The 19,154-nt window shown below is 41.3% G+C and overlaps 1 protein-coding gene and 1 pseudogene across 2 annotated transcripts in view; one reads left to right on the forward strand and one right to left on the reverse strand.

Annotated features, from left to right (window-relative positions):
- Positions 1-1,341: 1,341 nt before the first annotated feature.
- Positions 1,342-2,198, forward strand: LOC129077033 (TIP41-like protein; annotated as a pseudogene).
- Positions 2,199-5,947: 3,749 nt separating this feature from the next.
- The window catches only part of ERLIN1 (ER lipid raft associated 1), a 36,576-nt gene continuing 23,369 nt past the window's right edge, over positions 5,948-19,154 (reverse strand). For both annotated transcript variants that reach the window (XM_054581352.1, XM_054581353.1), the window contains 3 exons: positions 11,879-11,968; positions 10,669-10,748; positions 5,948-8,404 (listed from right to left, as the gene is read on the reverse strand). In XM_054581352.1, the coding sequence (XP_054437327.1) occupies positions 8,183-8,404; positions 10,669-10,748; positions 11,879-11,968 (392 nt within the window). In that variant the 3' untranslated portion in view covers positions 5,948-8,182. The remainder of the gene's footprint in view (positions 8,405-10,668; positions 10,749-11,878; positions 11,969-19,154) is intronic.

The following is a 19,154-nucleotide window of genomic DNA, read 5'->3' on the forward strand; positions in this document are numbered from 1 at the left end:
ACTGTTGTGTTGGATACGCTGGGTCTTTTGCCCCTCCATAGAAACTCTCCAATCGGTTTGTTGATATCCAGAAAATAACTTGTTGGGATTTTGATCATTGCATGGAATGTATTGATCAAGTTGGGAAGAAGCTGCGTCTTCACAATATGGAGTTGTTCTACCCGTGAACTTGGAATCTCTCTCCCTTTTTCTAGTTCTTCCTTGGTGTTCATCAAAGTATTGTCATTTTCCTCAAACAACTCTTGTACATATTTTGCTAGACTTATACCTAAGTAGTTCATATTTGTGGATGCTGATGTAAATAGCATTCCGTTTTGAATTTTACGTTCGGAAAGTTGTTGCTTGAAATGTCTCATTTTTGAAAAGAGTCACTGATTTATAACAAGCTTAGACGGCCCACCAGGATCTAGCTCCGTCAATATGGACACCTACTTTGCCAGTTTCATCTTTAGGTGCTCCCATTCTTACAATAATGTTGGGCCTGTAATTAAAGGTCGTTGTATTTTTGGAAGGTTCTTGAATTGAGGTCTTTACACTATTACCCAAGCAATTCAGTTTGTGTAGACATGTCTTAATTCTTTTACCTAGAGACCTAGAAGCGGAATTGCTAGGTCATGTAGCAACTCTGTGTAACATTTTGAGGAACTGTCTAAATATATTTCAAAGTGGCTGCACCGTTTCACATTCCTACTGTTAAGATAGGAGGACCCCAATTTTTCATCCTTTCCAACACTTGTTACAGTCTGATTTTGTTGTTGTTGTTGTAGCCCTCCTACTGGGTATGGAGTATCTCACAGTTTTCATTGATCTTCCACTAATGGCTAATGATGTTGAATATCTTTCTTGTTCTTGCTAGCCATTTATATATCTTCTCTGAAGAAATATTGGCATCTTTTGCCCATTTAAAAATTGGGTTGTCTTGTTACTATTGTTATCCTCTGATCTTTAACTGCCTAATGTAAGTTCTCATTCTTAATCTCCCTCTGCTTTTTGTTCCCCCATACACTCCTAGCTCTACATTTCTTTCATTGATATAGTCTTCTCATAGCTGGAATTGTTTGATTAAGGTCTCCCTTCCATTAGACTGTTGATTCTGAAAGGGCAGAGATGGTATCTGTCTTCTTCACTATTTTATTCACTGTGGGTCCAATACTTTACACCAGGCTTCCCCAACCCCCAGGCCACTTTAGGAACTGGGGCCACACAGCAGGAGGTGAGCGATTTAAGGTCAAGGAGGGGTTGGGGGGTGGTGCTGAGCCCCAGCAAGGCAGGGGAACCTGTGTCTGTTGCCACTGCTGCTCTAACCCATTCTTCTTGGCCCATTCAGTCCCCTCCTTTGCCATGATGATTCATGGCCTTCAGAGCAGCCAGCGGGATCTCTCCTTCGGGCCCTGGAAGCTGATGGCTACCAAGACCCGCATCATGAAGTCTGCAGAGAGGTTAGCTGATGGGTTGCATATGCCATACACCTCCCCGCCCCCCACCTGAAATGATGTTTGGAGACAATGTTGTAAGAATCCAGCACTATTCTGGCTTTTGGATTGAGTTCAATGCTACAGATGCTTTTCCATATAAATAACTACCAAGGAATAGCTCAAAGAGTAGCCCGTGCTAAAGAGCAGCATGAAAGAGGATGGAGGGTGAACACCACAAGGAGGTTTAAAACCATATGACTAGGCCTATAGAACAGATTAGAAGGGAACATTACTTGGAGAATCACTGAAGCTAAAGGTTGTACCTGCAACAGACCATGTGGATACAGAGAAACTGAAAGCAAAGAACACATTAAGTTCTTTGAAGTTCCATTTGAGGATGAACTTCATGATCATGGAGTTTCAAGTCCAAGTGTGAAAATTAGAGCAATGCCTTCCAGCTTTCTCCTGCTGTTGCAGGTCCTTCTGAGAATCGATGGAGTGCTTATCAGAATGAATGACATGAGACTTTACCAGAGGCCGACAAGACCTACGTGTTACAAGAATACAAATTCACGAGAGCAAGATAGCTGATTTAATGCACCTACCACCTGCCTTCTACATGGAGCACAGCATCTACTGATCAAAGAGACAGTTAGTGAGAGGCTAATATTTCCAGGAAGAATTGATTATAACCCCACAGACTCACAAGAAAACGCACCTGTAGAATACGATGTGACATACCACATGCTCACCGTGGATCTGATGAAGGCCTTGCATATGTAGACAGGGGTACTTTTATTAGAAGAATGAATTGCCTTGTCTACAGGCAGATTTTCAGTAGGCATGAAGGAAAAAAAAAAGATTGTTGAAGTAAAAAAATAGAAAAAATAATAATAAAGTCAAAATGGAATATCCTGAGATTGCCACAGGAGCCCTGAAGAGCCTGCTTCCACTACCAACATCCTATCTTTGTGAGGCAATGTTTTCTGCAGTGACAGCAACCAAAACAAGATTATGGAGTAGACTGGGCGTAAGCAACACACTTTGGGTGCCCCTTTCTCCCATCACCCCTAGATGGGACCATCTAGTTGCAGGAAAACAAGCTCAGGGTACCCACTGATTCTGCATTATGGTGAGGTGTATTATTTCATTATATATTACAATGTAACAATAATAGAAATAATGTGCACAATAAATGTAATGTGATTGAATCATCCCCAAGTCATCCTCCATCTGCCCGTCCTCCTCCACCCCACACTGTCCATGGAAATACTGTCTCCCATGAAACCGGCCTGCGGTGCCAAAAAGCTGAGGACCGCTGCTTTACATGGTTTAGGTTTCCTGGCACATCCACACACCCAAACACTTGATGGATTATATTCCATTTGATATTGGCATTGTTTCTCCCGTTGGGTCAGGAGGGTTGCTGTCTCCCTGAAAAGGTTTGACGGGTCGCCTCACCTCTGACCACTTGCGTTCCTGTCTCCCACTGGTTGAGGGTTGTTCTTCCAGACACTTGTGCGTGTGTCTGAGTTACGTGCAGAACGACTGCAGCTTCTGTGGTGTGGAGGATGTCTGTAGTGAAACATAACATGTTAAGTGCATGCATGGCACTATTGAGGCAAGGGGACCCGGCAAATTGCAGTGTAATATAGCATCTGGCGCTCCCACTGCCTGGGACACATTTCACTAGCACTCTTCAGTTGCCTGGCGACCTCCTGTCCATCCTTTAAAATCTGGCTCAAGCCGGAATTTGCCTCTTAGAACCCACAAGGTGGTGCTGACTCTCATTTGTGCCTCTTGCACCCAGTGTGCACCCTTCCGTGTTACTTACCACACCCTAAGTGCCTTCTGTTGGCGTACCACCCCCGCCCCCAACCCCAACACACAAGGCTCTATGTCTCTTTGTTGTCTCAGCAGCTAGCACACACTAGATGCCCAATAAATACTTCTAGGAAAAAAAGAAAGAAAAATATTTGAGGGTAAAAATTAGAATCAGAAGGTGTCTTAGTCTGCTCAGGCTGTGGGCACAAAAGATCATAAACAGGGTGGCCTAAACAATTCATTTCTCATAGTTCTGGAGAATGAGAAACCAAGGTAAAAATGCTAGGCAATTGATTTGGTGTCTGGCGAGAGTCCTCTTCCTTGTTTGCAGATGGCTGCCTTCTTGCTGTGTCCTCATGTGGCCAAGAGACAGACATCTTTCTTGTGTCTCATCGTGTAAGGGAACCAACTCCACTCATGAGGGCTCCATCCTCACAACTGGTTTACCTCCAAAAAGCCCCACCTCCAAATGCCATCACACTGGGGATTAGGGCTGCAACACAGGAACTCTAGGAAGATACGTTCAGTCTGCAGCAGATGTAAAGAGGAAAAATGGTTGGAAAATAAGAAAAAAGGACGGAAAGGTAGGTAAGGAAAACAAGTAAAATGTCATTCTGAGTTATGATCTATGTAATAATGGGCAATTGGAGTGAGCAATGAAGTAACAGAAAATTACAGCTGACATTTGAACAACATGGGTTTAAGTTGCATAGGTCCACTTGGAGAACATGTTTTCTTTTCAATAAATACCATAAATTTATGATTTTCTAAATAAAATGTTTTCTCCAGCTTAATTTATTGAAATAATATAATACAATAATGCAAATAACATATAAACTATGTGTTAATCAACTGCTATCTCTAAGGCTTCCAGGAAGTCAAAAACTCCCTGGAGATTTTTGACTCTGCAGGGGGTCGGTGCTCCTAACCGCCATGCTGTTCAAGAACCAACTCGAGTTCTAAATGCTTACTCAAAGACAACAGATCAGGAGTAAGCTGAGGAGCTGGGCCAGCTTGTTCAGATTTTCCTGGATGGCTGTGGTCCAGGTTCCAACTCCGGGTAGCTTAGCTCACAGCTGCTGAAGACACAACTCAATGTCTTTTACGACACACATGTATGTCAGGCCCAGTGCTCTCTCCACTGCAGGAACTTATACCCTCTCCAGAGTCAGAAACATATGCTGACTCGTACAGCATGGGTGCACTAACACTCCCAACAATTCCCACTCTGCTAGTTGCTGAAATCCACTGAAGAGCCCTTCAAGGATGGGAAAACAGGTCCGAGACGATAGGTAACTGCCCAAGATGCACATTAAATCCTGACATGGACACGCTAGCCTAAGTCCTATGTCCTTCTTCTTTCCCACTAGACAACCTGCATTTCACATTCGTCCTTTCGCTCTTCCATGCAACAAAAATGACTTAACTCATATGGGTCAGGTGCTGTGGTAGGCATGAGTAATAGATGCTCCATCAGGGAGGAGGAGGGTCACAGTCTCCGCCCCCAGAGAGCTGAATTATGGGAACAGACATTAAGCAGATAATGCCAGGCATGGGAAATGTTACAGAGGGAATCATGGGGTGCTGACCTGGGCAAGCAGGGCAGGGTGATCTCTCTGAAGTGAAGACTGCCATTAGGAGTTAGCAAAGGAAGCTGGAGCTATAGGAGAGGAAATGTGAGCCAGGCAGATGGAACAATATATGCAAATACATACGGAATGTACAGTCAGGAACCTGGGCTGGACAGGTCAGGTGGGGATGGCAAGTCACACAAAGCCTTGGAAGCACACATGCGGGACTTCACTCCCAAGCTACTCGAAGTCACCCCTTCTAATCACAGAGGTCCTTCCCCACAGCAAGAGGAAGTCACTTAATTCGAAATCACTTCATTTCAGTATCTACCAAAGGCCCATAGGACAGGGGTCCCCAACCCGCAGGCCACGTACCAGTAGGTTCCTGGGGCCAGGGAAGGTGGTCTGAGCTCCGCCTCCTGTTCCCCGCACCTCCCCCACCCCAACCTGATCCAGAGCAGGAGGGGAGCAGCAGGGAGCAAAAGCACTGCTTTTCTCAAAATTCCCAATACCAAGCCCTGCTCCCCATACATCACCGTGACATGGTCCCTGGGACGCAACATTGAGAGCTTGGGAAGAGGACATCCAACCCTGGCTCTTGGGCTAACGCCTGAGTAAGTGAGGTTAGTTATACCGTAGCATTCTCAGTTATAATTTACACAATTTATCCTTCCTCTGCTTCAAGAGAACTGCCTCCAGCCTTCCTCCAGCTCGCAGGCAGCCTCTAGAAGGGGCACCGTGCTCCGTCCTCCCCTTCCCTCCTCTGCAGCTGGCTACACCCCCCTCCCCCCACGAAGAATCAGGAATCCCTCATTAAATTCTAAGTCAGGAGAATAGAAACCCTGCTTTCCAATTCTTATGCCAGGTACGAGTGATCACTTCAGAAATTATGCAAATGTCTAATCACTGTTGTATACTTGAAACTAATATATGTCAAATGTAATTGAAAATATTTTTAAAATTGTTTCAACATTGTCATACCAGGGCCATGCTGTTCTCAGAAGAGTATTAGAAAAGCCTCTGTAGTTAAGTAACACTAGTAAATAAAGTGGCTACCTAGTGAAACGGGCAAGAAAGCCTTGGGAGAATATTCAGACGAGAGAAAAGAATGGAGACACATAAAACACAAATCACCACTGAAAATAACCTAATTTTATTTGGTTTCTTTTTTTGTATAAAAAGGCAGCACTTCACATATAAATTTCAACTCAAGATTACAGTGTATATTTGCCAAAAGGGACATTCCCGAAGGAGGGGTAGACCTAGTGAGCACAGGGAAGCACACACTCCATGGGGACTGCAAGTGCAAGTCCTTTCTTTAAAACTTCATGGGAGTCCCAGTTCCTCAACTCTGCCACCAGGGCTCCTGGCTTGTAAGAGAACCCTCATCTTATCACTTTGGGACAGCAGCTTTCTTTAGCTCATGGGAGTAGGAAACATCTCTAAGCAAGCAAGCACAAAGATCAATGATCCAGATTTCCCACAACAATCATCCACCTGCAGCAACAATATATGACAGGTGAGGACTTATTTTTACAATTCTAAAGATCTTTCGAAGAGGGCTACAAAACACAAACTTCACCCATAAAGGAGGGATGCAATTAATGGAGCAAAAAATGAAAAAAATGAGTCTCTCCATATTACAAATGCCCCTGAAGGGTAAGGCCGTGGGGAAACACCCTCTCCACTCCGAGATTCCTTCCCCAGAGAACGTGTTTGGTGTTTGGCACAACCCACACGCTGTCATGAGACTGACAGGACTGAGTCAGCAGAAAGGTGCTGGACGGGGCCCCATGACTTTTCTGTCTGGCTTGAACAAAGTCCACACAAAAGGCCTCACTCAGCAGCGCATGATCAGGGTCAACTATGGGGCACACTCTTTCAGGAAAGTTAACCTTAATGGGGGAAAAAAGGCCAGATAAAAGAAGTCTCTCACAGCCCAAGGCTACCGTATTTTGCCATGTATACCGCACCCTTTTTGCCCCAATTTTGAGGGAAGAGAAGGGTGCGCATCATACAGGGCTGTAATGGTTACACACCATGGATATAACAATGGGCATAATGATCCCATGCATAATGCGCACAAAAACATGGGTGCGCAGTATACATGGCAAAAAAACAACAAACCTCGGTGACTGTCATCCTCTCACGGAAAATTACACCCACTGGCTGCCCAGGAAGGCAGTGGAATCCTGCTCTCCTAGGGAAGGAAAAGGTGGAGAACTTTGATTTCAGCATCCCTGGGCCAAGAAGGAAGGACACAAAAATAACCCAGGCTGCTCTCGAAGTTACTCTTTGTTCCACATTACGTAGGCTTCTGATGAACAATATTGAGAAGAATCACTGTGCTAGTAACCATGGCAGCCCAGAATATAGCCTCTAGGCAGAGGTACTGGGGCAAATGATGTACCCCAAATCCAGTGCTAAAAATCAACACTTCCTGCAGTTACGACTCAATCCTGTGCTGTGAAGAGCTAAGAATTGTATGCGGCTTTTATTTCTCGTTAAAGCCCTGTCTTGCTCTTGGCCAGCCAGAGCTGAAAGGTGACATAGGAGTTGTCTGTGACTAGAAACCAGGTACCTTAGTCACATAGGGCCTAGGGCAGTGACACAGATGATCATCACCCAATGGAAGAGAATGCAGGTCCCCAGAGCTTTGGTTTAAAGTCAAGGTTTCATCTCATGCCAAACTTCAAACCAAGCTCTATCTCTGTGCCTACTAATGAAATCAACTACTGATTAGGAATCTCTAAAGGAATCTGGCTGAGTAGCAAGTGCGAGCTCCAGCAGGCCACCTGCTCAGCTGTAGGAAAAGAAGGAGGTGTAAATCGTATCAAGTAAATGGTTGCTCAAGTGGAAGCTCGTTTCCTGCGGAACTTCCGCAGACCAGATGCCAGTCACAGGGAGGAACGCTGGGACTGGATTCGGGGGCCTGGGACCAGGAGTACTGAGTCTCCTTTGCTCTCACCACAGGCTGGCCGTCTTCTTTCTGGCCTTCTATCCCTTGAAGGCTGAGAACACATATCCCTGGGGACCAATGTAAACATTATTCAATATTCTCAGCTTTAAAAAGCACAGCTTGTTATGTATTTAGTGTTTACCATTCCAGTGCAGGCAGTATCTTAGCATTTGACTTTCCCTCTTTCCCGAGTACCAGTTGCGAAAGGAACCCACACACCGAATACTTGACAACACTGCAGCTGAAAAGACCGTCTGGGTGCCAGACAGCGGGCTCTATCCTGGAATCAGCTGACAAGCCAGGACCGCCACAGGAGAGGCTGAGCACACAAGCACGGAGAGTCGTATTACCACTGTTCCCACAGAACCTCTTGGAACACATGTTGACATGGGCGAACATTTCCACTCCTTGCATCAACCTATGCTCTCCTTCTTCTGGACGGGGCTCTCTCCAGAGGGTTCAAGAACCTCCTTAGGGAGGAGAGAGCTTTTCCTGCCAGTCCTAACATCTGAATATTTCACAGCACAAAAGGAGTCCACGAACATGCTGGGAATGTTGCTGCCGAAGTAGATCTTGCTATTGGAAGCGATGGCCTGGAACCTTCTGAGCTCCAGGTACTCCGGGGTCAATTTGTGCTGTGTGGGGGCACACAAGAGCAAAGGCGTCAGGACATTCTGGTGCAGAACTCATCTCCCGCCTTCCCTACACACATTTTCCCTATCGCTCTGGCATTATCCCTGAAATCTGAGTTGTTGCCCATGACCCTCACTCACTCTGAAGTGTGGCTATCACAGTAATAGCTATATTCCACACTTGAAGTTCCTTCAACAAGCTCTGTCTTGATGTAGGGAGAAGCTGTTCATTTCTTAAGAAAAATTTTAAAAAGAATGGGAAAAAAAGGTTTGGAGATTGAGGGTGGTTTTGGGGAACAGTAACTTACTAAGTAATGATAATAGCACTTCCACAATAGCTGGCGGCTGACACTTTTGCATATACGTCCCCATTTCATCTAGCTGATCCCACCTGGAATCAGTCTGGAATTTGTGCTAGCTCTCCGGAGAGGTGACGGGGTTAAGGGATAGAGTGGCACAGCTTCAGAGGAAGGGCCGGGGCCTGTAACCTTATGATCCACGACCTGTGATTCTGCTTTTCCTGATCACCCTCCAGAACTGGGAAACATCTCAAGGAATCACCTGGTCTGGCCCCTTGCCTCTACCCAGAAACTGGATGTTTAAACTGTTTGTGATGGACAGATGTTTGTCACTCATCAGATCTCTCTCAGGATGTAAAAACAACAAAAACACCTAAACTCTTTTTGTTCCATCATGATGTTGTGATATATCCAACCACAATCTCTCTGGGTTTAATGAAAACTCAGCTATTTCCAGTGTTCCTTAAAATGTACTCCAAAAGCCCCTCAGAACCTTATCTCAAGTCCCAGCCTGTCCTCCAGGTCAAAGCCCACCTTGTCCTTCATGGTCCTCTGACACCTTCCACTCCCTGCACCTACACCTTTTCCAGCGGACTCATAATCCCCGCAGAAACACTGTCATCAAATCGGATCACAGTGCATAACCAAATTACTCCCTAAGCTTTATCAAATATAGACCAATATATGAATAGCAATTTCCAAAGTGGCATAAAACTATTTCCTGCCCCTTTCAGCGTAAGGCTGACCTCAATGGCAACGTCTAAATATCTGTGCCTGACCAGCCTCTCCCACGACAGAGTTGGAATGTTAGTTCTGTAAGCTCAAGTTTCTCATCTCGCCTTCATCTTGACCAAACTCCACTCTGTTTCTAAAGAGCTGTGTCCTCCAATATGTTAAGTGTATTTCTAAGTTCATACTCGATTTCACAGAACTGAGAAGCCTCATTCTGTCACCTATCGTGTCTTACCAGTTCTTCCGAATACAGATAATGTTGTTCCTTTCTAAATCAAAAAAGTTTAAGCCCTCTTTACATTTTCAATCTTGACTCGAATTCTTCAAACTGTATCATACACCTTAGCTTCCTCTTTATCTGTCTCAATCTACTCTACAATAACCTTACAAAACTTGGTCTCATCCTTCCCTTCTCAGAATAACATAGGGATTCTAGCTGCTTCTTAGCCAAATGATTCCTGCTCACTGGGCATGTATTCTCTAGACCTAAACTTATCCCAGGTCCCTACACAAAAATTGGTCACCCATGTATCACCCAACTTCCTTCCTCTTTTCTTATTACACACAAAAAGTCCTCATGACTAGAACATTTTTTCAAATGCAGTAAACAAGCAGCACTGACTGGGTGCATTTGGAAACGAGTGGGGAAAGGGGTGTTGACTGTTACAATAATTGGCGAGCATACTGACATTTAGAAAGCAAGAGCTTGGGATCCAAAATAACCCATAATGCACAAGATAATCTTCAACAATGGAAAAGCATCTCACTCCAAAATGCCAAGAACGCCTCTAATGAGAAACACTGCTTTAAACAAGCTTAGCATCGACTCAAAAAAAAAAAAAAAAAAAAAAAATTACCTTCTGCGGAAAGCCACTCTAAGTGACGTTTACTCTTCTGCGTCCTGTTGTCATTTCTGAAGTCCCTCAATTTTCTTGATCATTGAGCTCTTATTCAACAGTACAAATGAATGGCTATATGGCATTTGTTTTTATAAATCTGTCTGCCTTTGTCATAGGTCCCCATTTTTATAAGCAAATATAAAAAATTCCCTCCCCAATGAAGTGTGAAATGTTATCTTGCACTTGAAATAATTGGCTGATTGTAGAGGGTGTGTGATGGTAACACTAGCTCTTTGACACTGGATGAAATCACCTCTCTCACACTTACAGGTTCCCCACAAGGGAAAACAAAACCCCAAGCTGTATTACTAGGAGACTGGCATGGGGAGGCAGGCACCTTGTTTGAAGTGGCGTATTTCTGGGCGGCATAATACTCAGCATCTGCTTTCGCCTTCTCTCGGGCCAGGAAAGCAGCATCTAGCAAACACAATAGTCAGGAAAATTACAACAAAGTTAACTTGCAATTCATTTCCTCAGCTGGACGCAGATCAGACTGGATCTTAAGTAGGAGTCCTTTTCTCCAGTGCCTGATATTTGACCACTTACATTACTTTAAAGGCATATTACAACACTAGCAGATTTTAAATCCACGGACAGTTTGTTCTGGAAGGGGAATATTCTTGTCAACGCTGAACAACTCTCAGCTCATTTGCCTCGACTTCCTTTTCCACCTAATGTTGCTCTTTCTTTCCTCCACCCACCCCCCCTCTACATCGTTGAAGTATCACAATCACATCCCACCCAGGCTCTTCGCTTCCAGCGAAGTAACTAAATCCACACATGAAAGTTCAGCTCTATTTATTGCATTCTCTCTACCCACTGCAAATCTGATCCAAAATCAGTTAATGCAGAACGACAGGAAGGAAGCAGCAGTATGTAAGCAAAAGGGGTTCAATGTTTGGTCTACAAGACTATGAGCCAGGAACAGCAACATCTCACACTGTGAAATCAAGGAGTTTGAGAACCTCTGTGAAAACTGGGGTTTTTTCCTCCAGCTAATTTTTTTGGGGGGCTTGACAGGTAGAAAAACTGGTTGTGCTGGGGTTTCTCATCTTGTACATTCTTTACAGCCGATTATGGGTAATTATTGTATGGCCAAAGAAGAAAATGGGAGCTAATAAACCCCATTTTAAGTTGGGAAAGGAAAGGCTGAGTTAGTCATAGTCACAAACCAAACCAAGAGCTTGTTATATACTGGCAATTTCTAAAAATTTGTCTAGAGCCCTGCCTGGTGTAGCTCAGTGGACCGAGTCCCGGCCTGCGAACCAAAGGGCTGCCGGTTCATTTCCCAGTCAGGGCACAGGCCTGCTTTGCAGGCCACGTCCCCCAGGAGGGAGTGCTGAGAGGCAACCACACACTGATGTTTCTCTCCCTCCCTTCCCCTCTCTAAAAATAAATAAAATCTTAAAGAAAACACAAAACTGTCCAGATTAGGTCAGCCACTTCCTCCAGACTATTCTGTGTATGGTTTCCCACCCATAAGAGTCCAATCCCTTAGGGAAGAGAGGCAGATTAGGATAGTCAGAGCCTCTTTTTCCCTGATGTACCTTCAATTTCAGAAATGCGCTTTTCAGTTTCTTTCTCCATCACCTTCTGCTGAAATCGAATTTTTGCCACTTGTGCAATCTTCTCTGCTTCTATAATTACACACAAAAGAAATATTCAAACACATTTCTCTAGTTCCACAGGTCCTTAGAATCAGCACCACACAGTCTAATATTTAATCATATAAGGGGCTATGGACTGTTTCATCAAGTTTTATCTACCCAGACTGTAAACAACTCAACAGAAAACAAAAAGGGAATTTGTTTCCTACTTTACTGTTCTATTTGGACAGTGATAATTTTGTTGGAAGAAGGAGTACAAAAGGTAAGAGTAAGAGTTCCAGTCCTTCAAGGGATTAAATAGCAATGGTCCATAAGTTAATGGGAAAAAAAAGATACTTCATGAAAATACTCAGAACAAAAACAGAGCAACATAAATGCATGGCAAGGTACAACAATTCTATAATGTGGCAGGAGAAAGAAAGGAAGGCCTTCTAGAAGAAATCCTAAATAAAATAATGGACGTGACCTAGGGGGACATGGGAGAAGGTAAACAAAGACAAGAACAAACAAATGAGCAAGTCACAAGAAGAGGTAATACAGAGCCAGCTGACAAGAGAACACAACAAAATGTAAGAACAGAAAGAGGGCTAGAAGGCCCTGTCTTGAGTGACAGCCTAAGGACTTTAGCTTTAATGTATTTAGGATCAACTGTCAAACTGCCATCAAGGAAATGGCACAAGGAAAGTAGTATCAGAAAAGAGCCCTGGCTGGTGTGGCTCAATGGATGAAGCACTGACTTGCAAAATGAAAATAGTATCAGCAAAGAAATATTCTGATTGCTGTGGAAGATGAAAGAGAAAGCAGGCTAATTCATCTGAGAATGTTAAAACAATGTTGAGAGGGAACAAGTTAGCTGCAGCAGGTTGTTACAGGTAGAGAAAATAAAATAAGAAACACTCAGGAAACCTTTGGCCTAACCAAAGGATTCACTATCAGGGAAAAAAGGTTCTAATTACACTTTCATTTCAATCACTGTAATTCTTGAAGACCATTCTCAATTCTCCTTTTCAGCCCAAGAAGGTGAGTTGGAAACTTTTACATACTTTATGCACTTCCCAGGAAGAGTGCATAATGGAAAGAAAATTGCCAAGTGGCTTCTCCTTCCTAGAAGACCGTAGCCTTTATCAACTATACTTCAGGGCATACTTCCCTAGTTCCCCATCAGCATAAAATCACAATTTATATCACACCATTCTAAGAGTAGACTACTATATTCGACTGGGCTGAAAACTGAGCTATAAGCAGAAACACAAGATAAAACTTGAATAAAAGGTAAGGGACCTACTGCCTGCAGCTGGAACCCAGAGGATGGTGTCTCAACACAGGGGAACGGCTGCCATAATCCCATTTCATGCTGATTTTAGACGTGTGGGGATAAACCCATGAAGAGCATGACAAAACTTCTAGTCTGGAAAAATGGTGGGGTAGGCTAATGAGAAAATCCTTCAGTGAATAACACCTGAAAGCAGCGATTTTCAACCTTTTTCATCTCATGGCACACAGAAACGGATTACTAAAATTCTGCAGCACACCAAAAACTTTTATTTTTTGCTAACCTGACCAAAAAAGGTAGAATTTTGATGCATTCATACCGGACGGCTATTGTGTTGGTTGTCATTCTTCTTACTTGCCAATCTACGGGAAACAGGTCGGTGCCCCTGACTAAATAATCAGGTATTGCATGTTCTAAAAATTTTTGCAGCACACCAATCGAAAATTTTTACCTTTAAAGTGACAGACAAAATACAACACATTTGTTTTTTAACACATGGCTGAGATTCTAAGAAAGAACGGGCAACCCTCAAGAGACCTAAGCAATGCAAGAGCGGAGGGCCTGTGTGGTGGCAGCCTCAGGTGACTAACAGGCAAGTAAAGGAGGACCTGGGTCACTGCCCAGGCAGGGCCAGGAGACGAGGCCTTGAGATGTGGGAACCGAGATTCCAGTACACAGCTAAAGGGCTGCAACTCCACTGAGACTGAAAAACTGTACCTACCAGCCTAGCGAGAAGCAAGCTTTTCTCTACCTAGACACACCACAGTAACACTGGAGAATACCCAGAGACAAAGAGAAAACTCTTAAAAGTAAAAAAAGAGGCAAAACAAAAAATATATAGCTAAAGTAACAAGGGATAATAAATTTAGTTGGGCTTAGAACTGTAGGCTAAATTACATTTAAGAATGAAACAAACGCATTTCAGATCAAGGAAGACTGGTAAGTTTCCACTCCTTAGCCTTTAATGAAAAAACTAGCAGGAAAAAAAATTAATTTCCAGAAACAATGGAGAAGAAAAGAATTACATAATACATGTAAATCAAAATAAATGTTTACTATAGGGATCAATGGGAAAATAAAAACATGAAACTAAAATAGTAGACAACAATAATATGAAAAATTGGAGGACACTTAAAGCATTCTAAGGTATTGCTCAAGAAGAAGACAGAAAGGATGATTAACTTTAGACTTTGTCAAGTCAGGTATGCTTGTTAATGTTTTACAGGTCATGACTAGTTATACATTCTACAAACTGAAAGAAAAACTTTCAATCAAGTAAAAGAATAAAGACAATTCATTCAATTCCATACCAATCACAAAAGAGGAAAAAATAAGCAGAGAAAAAGATGCATGGTAAATAGCACAAAATTAATGATATAAACAAATCCAAATATAGCAGTAACCACAATAAATATAAAAAGACTAAACTCACCAGTTAAAAGACAGATTCTCACATTGGATAAGATAACAAAATCCAGCTATATGCTGTTTACAAGAGACACACCTAAAACATAATGATATAGAAAAGTTGAAAGTAAAAGGATGTGAAAAGATACATCAAGAAAATAACTAATCAAGAGAAATCTGGCAGAGCTATATTATCATCAGACAAAACAGACCTTAAGCCAAAAAGCATGTCTGAGATAAAGAGGGTTAGTACATAACAGGTAAAATTTTCCAGGGAGATGAAACAATACTAAACCTGAATGCTCTAAATGATATAGCCCCAAAATACAGCAAGAAAAAAATATATACATTAACAAGTTCATGGTCCTAGTGGGAAATTTTAAAACACCTCTCTCAGTAATTGACAGACCAAGGTGGCAAAAGTTAGAATACAGAAGATGTGAGCACCACCAGCCAGAACTAATGGGTATATAGAGAAACCTGCATTCAACATATAGAGGCTATACAATCTTTTAAAACACACAGAACATTTACTAAAAGAGGATCATGTATTGACAGGCCACAAAGCAAATTTCAACAAATACTTAGAAATCTATATAACAGATCATGTTTTTTGACTATAATGCAATAGCAATGGAAATCAACACTAAAAAGATAGCCCCCTCAAAACTCACTCAATTAGAAATCAAAAACATACTTTTAGTAATTCATGAGTCAAAGAAGAAATCATAATGGAAATGTTTTTAAAAACTTCAGATATACATAAAGCAGAACTTAGAAGAAAATATATAATCTTAGATTTTTCCAGTAGAAAGGACTGCAACTAAGGAATTAAGTAACTCAAGAAGTTATAAAAGAACCAGTAAGTAACCCCAAAAAAGGTAGAAGGGAAGAAATAATAAACCTAAGTATAAATAATATAATTGAAAAGAAAGTGACAAGAAAATCCACTAAATTAAAATCTAGGTCTCTGAAAAGATGAATAAATAAGACAGGCCTCTGTCAAAACTGATTAAGGAAAACAAGGCACGAATAAAACATCATTAAACATAAAAGGGGAGCATATAAGATTTGGCAGAGGATTTTAAAAATAAAAAGAGTCCTATAAATGTACGTCCTCAGATTTACAATAGCAGATGAAAAAGACAATTTTCTAAAAAAAAAAAAAAAAAAAAAACATACTATCAAAACTGACTTAAAAAGAAACCAATACCTGAACAGACATATATGCAATAAAGAAGCTGCACCAGTAGGTTAACTATCACCACAAGAAACAAGCACACAAAAAAGCACAAACCCCACTAGACCATGATCGTTTCTATGAGTGAGTTCCCCCAACTCTACAAAAAGGAGACAGTACGTATTTTATACAAAATGCTCTAGAAAAGAAATGTCCTGCAACTCATTTTGAGGCTAGTGTAAGCATGATACAAAAAACAAAACAAAAACAAAAATACCCCTGACATTAAGAATAGAAGGGAAAAAAATTATAAGCTGATCTCATTTATGAAAATCAAAGTAAACATGTTACGGAAATCACAAACTATATAGACAAACGTACTGGGGTGAATGTTCTACATTATGACCAAATGGGTTTATCCCAGGGTGACAAAATAATCCAGTAATAGGAAATCTATTAATATAATTCACCATGTTAGCAGCTTTGAGAAGAAAAAGCATATGGTCATTTCAACAACTATAGAAAAACACTGTAAAAGTGTTAACAGCCAGTCATGATAAAATCTCTTGGCAAGCAAAGGCAGAAGGAAACTTCATTAACCCAACAGAAGTTAAGTACAGCCAACACCAGTGGAACTGTGTAAAGTTAGGACCAAGACAAGACTGCCTATCACCACCTTTCTTTTCAACAAGGCACAGCCTAAAGTAGTAAGATAGAACTAAAAAGTGTGGGACTACAAAGAGAAAAACAGGATTGATCTGAAGACAACATGATTGCTCGCATGGGAAACCCAACAGACTATGAGAAATAGCATTCTGAGTATGACTGCTAAGTAAAAAAAAATCAACAGCATTCCTATACAAAAGCAAAAAGTTAGGAAAAAGTATCTTTAAAAAAGGAGTGTATTATAATAGCAAAAAGGTAGTAAGTATATAGAAATCACTCTCTATCAAAAAATATCCAAGAATTTTAAGAGAAAATGATGACACTTTTTGGAAAGACATTTCTCATAAATGGAGAAATATAACAGATTTATAAGACTCAATAGCATCAACATTGTAATTCTCTACAAAGTGGTGTACATAGGGTAATGAAATTCCAATTGAAAGCTCAGTACCACCCGCATTTTATAGATTCTAAAATGCACATGGAAGAATAAAGAGCCCAGGAAAGTTCAAGCCAATTTTAGGAATAGTTAGGAACAGTTCAGGTAAATAGTTAAGGAGGAACTTGCTCTCCCAGATAGTAAGACTTAATTTAACAGAATAGCTACGATAATTAAAACAAGATAATACTGGAGAAAGACAGCCCAAGAAATTGAAACTAAATAGAGACCAGAGCAACAGCACAAATCATACATAGGATCTTATCATGTAACCAACATGGCATTAGAAGTTAAGTAGAGGAAATGCCCCGGGGAAGCTCAGCTGCTTAGTGTCTTCCCGATATGCCAAGGTTGCAGGTTTGATCTCAGGTCAGGGCACATACAAGGAGCAATCAATGAATGCGTAAATAAGTAGAACAACAAACCTGCCCCCCGCCCTGTTCTGCTTTGTAATCAATAAATAAAAAATTTAAAAAAGGAGAGGAAATGATGAACTGTTTAATAAATAGTCTAAAACCAACTGGCTTACTATTTGAAAAAATAACACTGAATTCCTATGTCACACTAAACACTGAAATCAAGTACAGATAGATTCAAGACTTAAAGAGGAAAAGCAAAACGATAAGACTTTTACAATAAACTCATTACTTTGGGGTTGAGAAAGAATTCTTAAACAAGATAAGAAAAGCACATACCAGAAAGGAAAAAATTGATGAACCTGATTACCTGAAAATTAAATTATAAATTTTGTGTGTGTGTGTGTGTGTGTGTGTGTGTGTGTGCGTGTGTGTGTGTGTAAAACATAAAGTTCAAAGATAAGCCACAAGTTGAGAAAAGATACTTGCGGTGCCTAAACCTGGGAAAGGATTAATATCCAGAAGATACAGAAAACTTCTACTATCAGTTCAAAAAAGGAATCAAATAATGGACTAATGATATTAACAGGCAATTAACATACTACAAGAAAAAGGAAACCTGCAAAGACCAATAAACAACATTCAACTTCAGAGTAGTGAGGGAAATTCAACTGAAATTAGGTGACACAATGCCCACCATCAAACTGGCATAAATTTTAAAAAGTCTGCTCCAATTTTAAAAACACAAGCTCCAATTTTTTATTAGATTCGACATTAAAAAAAAAAAAAAAGGAAAATGTCCGTAAGAACTTCCGAACACCCATTCTCCATTTCTGTGCTCATCTCACTGTGGATCAGAAACAAAAAGCTGGTGACAGGGCACTGGGCACTGACCCACACCACGCGGTGAGTAACACTACTCCAGGGCAACTGCGTGTGTGCAGAGACCTGCAGAGGGCGTCGCTGCAGCGCTCTTTGTGGTAAGGAAAAACCAGAAACTACGTAACTGTTCATTAGTGCTCCATCAGAATAAATACAGGCTCACTCACAGAAGAAAATACTCACTAGTTAAAAAATGAACTTTAAAACAATGTGTGAATTGTTGATTGCATACTTACACAGTGAAAGTATAAAAATATGGGCAGAAATATAAACTTCAGAATAAAAGCTGCTCTGAAAGGACAGACCAGGGAAGGGTACAAAGGACATTTCACAGGCTTCAAATAGATACATTTTTTCTTAAAGCAAGTATGATCTGAAGGAAATATGGCAAAAACTTAAGCCTTCCTTAAACTGTTCTCAGTATATTCTGTATATTTGAAATATTTAATGAAAAACTCCTTAAACTTTCAGCATCCAAACAACAAAAAACTGGGAGCCTAAGATGGCAGTCCAAAAGTCCACAGTACCGTGGAGTGTTAGGGGAAGTCACTGATTCAAAATGAGCTGTAAGCAACTCTGCTGCTTTCGATTGTTATATTTATTTACCCAGATAAAACAAGGTGCATGTCAACAGCAAAGAATCATACTATAATCTTGAGCTTTTGCTCAAAACTTCCCTATTCTTAATTTGTCTAAACAATAGCGCTACTCCACAGAGACTAAAGCTGCCCCCAAACCCTGCCCACTTTCCCTGTCCTTAAGAAAGACCACAACATGGTGCAGAGCCAAAACACCTAAGCACTGGCCTCATCTGCTTTGAAAGGGTTTAGGACATCTGACTGTATAAAGAAGTTTCCAGAATTCTAAACTATATATGATGCAATTTCATTTAAGTCCTAGTAAGTCCTAAACTATATATGATGCAAGTTCATATAAGTCCTAACATGAAGCTGACAAAGAAGAGGGCAAATTCACAATACAAGTACTTAGAGACAATCATTTCAGAAAGAAAT

Source organism: Pteronotus mesoamericanus, unplaced genomic scaffold (assembly GCF_021234165.1).
Source record: "Pteronotus mesoamericanus isolate MK-2021 breed Mesoamerican mustached bat unplaced genomic scaffold, CSHL_Meso_final contig_657, whole genome shotgun sequence".
Taxonomy (NCBI): Eukaryota; Metazoa; Chordata; class Mammalia; order Chiroptera; family Mormoopidae; genus Pteronotus; species Pteronotus mesoamericanus.